The 6,202-nt window shown below is 33.6% G+C and overlaps 1 protein-coding gene across 4 annotated transcripts; it reads right to left on the bottom strand.

The window, feature by feature from the left end:
• Positions 1 to 502: 502 nt before the first annotated feature.
• LOC111913070 (uncharacterized) lies at positions 503 to 4,476 on the bottom strand. 4 transcript variants are annotated; one of them, XM_042895655.1, is made up of 13 exons: positions 4,117 to 4,235; positions 3,770 to 3,862; positions 3,373 to 3,491; positions 3,161 to 3,267; positions 2,987 to 3,074; positions 1,904 to 2,879; positions 1,761 to 1,815; positions 1,598 to 1,679; positions 1,443 to 1,523; positions 1,246 to 1,350; positions 1,108 to 1,157; positions 878 to 1,010; positions 503 to 789 (listed from the first exon to the last, which is right to left on the bottom strand). In XM_042895655.1, the coding sequence occupies exons 2-13, from the start codon at positions 3,777 to 3,779 to the stop codon at positions 697 to 699; spliced, it is 1,899 nt and encodes a 632-aa protein (XP_042751589.1). In that variant the 5' UTR covers positions 3,780 to 3,862; positions 4,117 to 4,235; the 3' UTR covers positions 503 to 696. The 4 variants fall into 4 exon arrangements, with proteins under 4 accessions (XP_042751589.1, XP_023764569.1, XP_023764567.1 ...); XM_023908801.3 differs by having other exon boundaries at positions 3,770 to 3,824; positions 4,117 to 4,231; XM_023908799.2 differs by lacking the exon at positions 3,770 to 3,862 and having other exon boundaries at positions 4,117 to 4,476.
• Between the last annotated feature and the right edge of the window lie 1,726 nt (positions 4,477 to 6,202).

Raw genomic sequence — 6,202 nt, 5'->3', positions numbered from 1 at the left:
CCTATTTGCAAGAATTTGTGAATACCCTATTTGCAAGAATTTGTGAATACGATGTCTTGTTTTTAATGTCTCTTCCATGTCAATAAACATAAACTCTCCATCCTCCTTCCTTACTCACCCATAAACAAAAATCAGAGAACCAAAATGCACATAAACAAATAGCTTCTATTTAAATCCCTGATTATGAAAATCAGAACCATGGATTGAGGTTGGGAATCGTTTTCTGGAAAAAAAAAACTATTTACCATTAAACCAACAGGTATCACAAGCATTCACAAATCAACAGGTATCACTCAGTATCCAAACTAGCACCTCCAAGACTAGTTATCCACTATTGACAATATAAAAGAGGAAGAACTTGATAAAACTAGTAGAGCAAGCCTCTTAACAGTCATTTTATCTTTCAGAGGGACCAAAGCCGCAACAAAAACATACAATTGGGACTCTTTGAGAGTTTGAGTTAAAAAATAAAATAAAAGAGTTTAGGGATAAAACGCACAAATTACCCCAAACCACAGGTACGATTCGTGTAATTTACACTAAAGAAAACTAAGAAGCTATGTTACAAAAACTTCCTTTACAACAAAATGAAAAAGGTAAATAATCTTCATATATGACATGCATGAACAAATCAAACTTTGAATGTTTGGAAATGTTGAAACTTAATTCACATTTACAAAACAAACCTCCAATTCTTCACATCACAGTGCACTTATCCTTTGATGACTTTGGTTCCTGCTTCGATGATGAAGATGAAGATGAACTCTTTGGCCTTGATGGCTGCACATGCTACATGTAAATCAGATTGTAACTGTTATTATAATTAATATAAAATTTGTTTTTTTTTTTTAAATGTAAGGGTAAAACAGTCATTTACCTGGGGACCTGTAACAAACCCCGACTCTCCAGCTGTGTCATTACGTGGTGGTTGCGGTGGTGGTGGCTGTTGTTGCTGTTGCTGTTGCTCAAATTCTTGTTGCTGAAGAGCTATAGCCAATTGCAGATCAGAGCTGTGATACCAAAAAAAAAAAAAAAAAAAGATTTTTATTTTTCTTTATATATTAAAATGGAAATTAATAACAAAAATAAAAAGGTAGATAAAATTACTTAAAGCCTGTGTTCTCTTGTGGTGAATTGTCAATGCTTGCAAGATAGTCCTGAAATACAAAAAACATATTAACATGATAATAAATAATATCCACATAAATTAATGAAAATATATAAATAATTGAAAAGGCTACATACAGCTGTATTAGCCAATGCATTCTGTTCATCCCACGAGTGGGATTCCTGACTTTCAGCATTGAATTCCTTAAAATTACCAGTCATAAACACTGAATCTCCATTCACCTATAAATATAATACATGGAATGGAATCATCAACTGAATGGAATGAGTTATTACATTCTAAAGAAGAAGAAAAAAACTATAAATTATAATACCTCATTAAGCTTTTCCCATACCAAATCAGGTTGACTAATATACCCTTGATCCGTAGCTAAAAGATATAGTTCACCCTCAAACTGCAAATAACTTCATCAGTTTATATATATATCAACAAAATATATAATAATTTTATTTTTATGTTAAACCAAACCTTAAACATTGTGTTGAAATGGTTATTCCTGAAAAACACACAAAGTTCACGTTCTTTTAGACCTTCTTGCAATGAAAACAACCTGCAACGATTATAAAAAAATTACATATAACAAAAAAAAAACATAAAATATGCATCCATTAATACACAAGACAAAATATACCCATATATAGTCAACTGACTAGCACTATTCTTGAGAAAATTCCTGATCAGTTCTCCTAATTATAAAAAAAAAAAAAAAAGAAACACGTTAATTGATTGTTTTAAAGTAAATGTTTATAACTAAATAAAGTAATAAAGTCTTACCTTGTTTTGGAGTAATTCCATCTTTGCCCTTGTCCACTTGTTCTGCTAAAACCACCTCACCTTCATACATTGGCTCTCCATTTTCATAATTTGCAGTGGTACTCGTCTCCTGTATATGTTCCTCACCTTCATAAATCGGTTCACTTTCATCAACACTTGAAGTCAACACCTTTGACTCATCAATTGAGGAAATTCCATCCTTGCCCTTTGATGATTCTAACCCTGGAATAGGTGCAGATAAGCATGATGACATATCATCCAATGTCTCACCAACACTTTCAACATTTCCTTCTACATTTACATCATTGCCCTTTACTGATTCATCCCCAGTATTATGGATTTTATCATTATCCCCTTGTGAAGAAGAACAAACTTCTTGACTTGGAACTGTTTCAAAAGTTAAATCATCATTGGATTTGTTCATTCCATTGTTATCATTATCTGTAGAAGGTTTTTGTATACAAGAATCATTGTTTTCACCAGTATGTAATTCCTCCGGAATCACTGATTCCGGCTTTTTGGGATCGGAATCAAATTCATTCACAGCTGTAGTTAGACTTTCAGTCTCTGATAGCTTCAAGGCTTTTTCATTTTCATGTTCAGCACCAGTATGTACTTTCTCTGGAATCACTGATTCCGGAGTTTTGAGATCGGAATCAGTTTTACTCTCAATCGTAGTTGGACTGTTGGTCACTGATAGCTGCAAAGCTTTTAATAGCTCTTCTTCCTCTTGAAGATCACCTTTTCTTTCCTTTTTCTCATCAGAAACAGAATGGGGAGAATCATCAAAAGATTTAACTCTGGAAAGGGATGGTGAAGGGACGCCTAAACTGGCTGTTGTTGCAGCTACAAAATCAACACAATCTTCTTCAGGGTTATTTATGTCATTTGCCACGTTTTGAGTTTCAAGGGCAACAAGTTCCCCCATTATTGTATTGTAGGACTTTAACCCAATCGCACTAGCAGTATCAAAATCCTGCAACAGATGTATGGAAAACAAACATGCTTATAACAGAGAGGGTAAAATGGTCATTTAGACAGTTTATTCAGACTAAAAAAGAAACAGGCCCTAAGAGAACATACCTGTGGATCAACAATCCAACCATGGTAAAGTGGGATGTCCAATAAATCAAATATTGCACACTCTCTTGTGAACTCAAAATCATCAATTCTGCACCAATTTGATAGTGTGTGGATTAAGTTTAAGGCTATAAGAGGTAAGGGAACATCATGCAGCATGATTTAAAAAGAAGATACCTTGTGAATTTTAAGTTGACATCAATGCCAGTTGTTAATCGGGGAAGTAAATCAATGGCATCAGCTATGTTTTGTTGCTGATTTTCAACATACCCTGCATCTTTATTCTGTACCTCAATTAAAAAGAATCAATTATGCGGTTGATGGGGTATTAAAGGCTAACAATGTGATCAAAAAGAAAAGAAGAAGAAGAAGAAGAAGAAGAAGATTACATTAACATTGCTGTTTGAATCAATTAACCTCTCTGCCACTAGTGAAAGCAATTTCTCCTGTGACACTTCACCTACATCTGAGCTTAGATTCAAATTGTTTCTCAACAATAGAACATTACCTAACACAAATTGCACACATTGATCATCAAAATGAAACTTGAAACTCTTATGTTCCAGAAGACGACTGAAGGAAACAAAAATCCAAGAAAACATCTGTTTTTCCAGATCAAGAATTAACCTAATGACTGATTTTTGCATTAGTTATTAAGCTCCATACTTCATAGGAAACAAAAGAAAAAAGAGAAGATATTTCAGTCACGATCAATAGGAAAACAACATAATTTTTTTCTCAAGCAGAGTTCAATTGAAATCAGTATTTGCTTGCTAATAAGAGTACCTCGACTCATAATAAACAGTAAGGTTAATGCCTGAGCTTCAATCTTGATTCACACCTAAAAATTTGAGAAATAATGACTGAGGTCCCTACAAACTGAAAAACTGATGTTTATTACCTAATTAACCACTAAAATATCATCAAGAAAACACTGCAGATAACTGTCTCATATAACCCTGCAAACTTTTCCATAACACCGGCCTAATTTCTTCACGTCACTGTCAGTTTCATCTACAATTTAAATAAACTGACGATCGTTTCCTAATTAACAGCTTAAACTGTTCTAAAGGAAACTCTTGGGTAAATCAACAAACCCTAGAAAGAGTTGAAAAAGAGAGGTAGATAATTACAGATAGCGAGGAGAGGGCAAGGTCCATTATCGTTTTGAAGGATAATCGGAGTATTCCTCCCCAAAAATTGAATTAGTTTCGTCTTATGTAACATTTCTTTGGTCTCCGGCGAATCCTCTCGATTTCGCTGCTCTTCCAGCGGCGAGGCCATCTCCGATGAACGTTCTAGCAAGTTCTACAACAGAGAATAGTATATGTTTATACGTAATACGTGTGTTTTGGGGAAGTCAAAGAGAGGAACACAACAGGGATGGAAATTGGAAATTGGAAACGATGAGATGCAAGAAAAAAGAGAATCTGTCGACAAATTTATACATGGGAGAGAGAGAACTCATTCATTTTCATTCTCTTTATGGCGTTTTTCAGTTACGACAGAAATATTTATTATATATATATATATATATATATATATATATATATATATATATATATATATATATATATATATATATAGAGAGAGAGAGAGAGAGAGAGAGAGAGAGGAAAGATCAAATGAGAACTCATATATTCCCGAGACCTTGAGAGATGTCTTATGGCATTTTTGTAAATACATAGAAAACAAAAGGCACGGAGGTATGTTTTTTAAAAAAAAAAATCAGGGTATTTTAGGAATGGAAAAAAGAATAACATAATTCATACCCATTGATTGGATTGAATCACGTCAGCCTCTACTTATCTCTCTCGCTCTCTTCATCTCGCCTCCCTTTGATCTTCATTACACCTCCTGCAATGAACACTTCAGCTCGTCGATGGCGAATCAAAGAAACAATACACTGACGGTGTACTACGGTTCGGCAGATCGATGAAATTCCTCACCGATGGGGATTTTATTAAAGAATCGCTACCTAGGGTTTGCGGAGGGTTGGAATCGCTTTCGATTTCTAATTTTTTTATTCAATCATATTGTCGATTTGCTGATCATAAATGTAACCGAAGATGAAGAAAAAGAAACTTGAATGGATTTGATGGTGTCCAGAGTACCGAAATATAAGAAATTAAAATTATTGTTTCTTATAACACAAATTCCTTAAACTTCCATATCTTGTCGCCATGGGGATCGATGCTCAAGTCTCCACCCTAAACCCAACATTAGCCCTACCTATTGCTTTCCAACATGTATCAACATCTTGATATGATGACTTCATGTGTTGATCCTCAAGGAGAGGTCCTTGAAGCTAACAAAATTCAGGATCACTTCGAGGTTTTGATGATGATCCATGGTTGTTGTCAACGCCTAATGGATCTTCAAATAACCAACTTTCTCAAGGCAATTTGTGGGCCAAGTAAGTGTCTGGTTATTTGATTTGTATATATATATATATATATATATATATATATATATATATATATATATATATATAATGTTGTGTAAATTTAGTAATATAACAGAAAAGAGAGAGTTGTTGTTGAAGGGAAAGAGGAAGTGCAAGAGCTGTTGGTGGATTATACTTAACTCCAGATGTAAAGTCACTTTGGTTATATGAATGAAGAGAAAAAAAAAAGAGTATGAGGGAGAGGAACAAAAATAGTTGTTTCTTTCTGTTCACAAGAGGAAAATGAAAATCATGATTAATGAAAGCCTCTTTTGTCAAGAGTTTAGAATACTGCTATTACTACTCTACTACTCTGGATACATTACATTGTATCTTCTCCTTATTAGCCAGATTTAATTACATTCATTCCCCTCATACAAATCAATACAAAAGTCATCCATCTATCAACTCTCTTCTAGGTAAATCATTTACATCATATCTTTATATGTGTGTGTGTGTGTGTATATATATATATATATATATATATATATATATATATATATAAATTATGGGGCTATTTTTGGTGATGAGGGCATTTATGTGTTTTTGCATCTACCCGTTCTATGTTTGACACTCCAATGCTAACAAGAGGACTTGACTTTATCAATTGTTGATCTTGTTTATCTATATGTAATGGTGTAAATTGCACAGGGGATCATGGTTCAAGATGAAATTTTGTGTTTAGGGTTTGTATGTATGTTATTGTTAGAACTTAGAAATAAAAAAGGACAAAAGTAGCCACTTTCTTTGAGCTCTTTTACAAAAATAGTTAT

This window comes from Lactuca sativa, chromosome 6, assembly GCF_002870075.4.
Source record: "Lactuca sativa cultivar Salinas chromosome 6, Lsat_Salinas_v11, whole genome shotgun sequence".
NCBI classification, from domain to species: domain Eukaryota; kingdom Viridiplantae; phylum Streptophyta; class Magnoliopsida; order Asterales; family Asteraceae; genus Lactuca; species Lactuca sativa.
The sequence above is the reverse complement of the archived record's forward strand: the minus strand, read 5'-3'. Positions and strand labels throughout refer to the sequence as shown.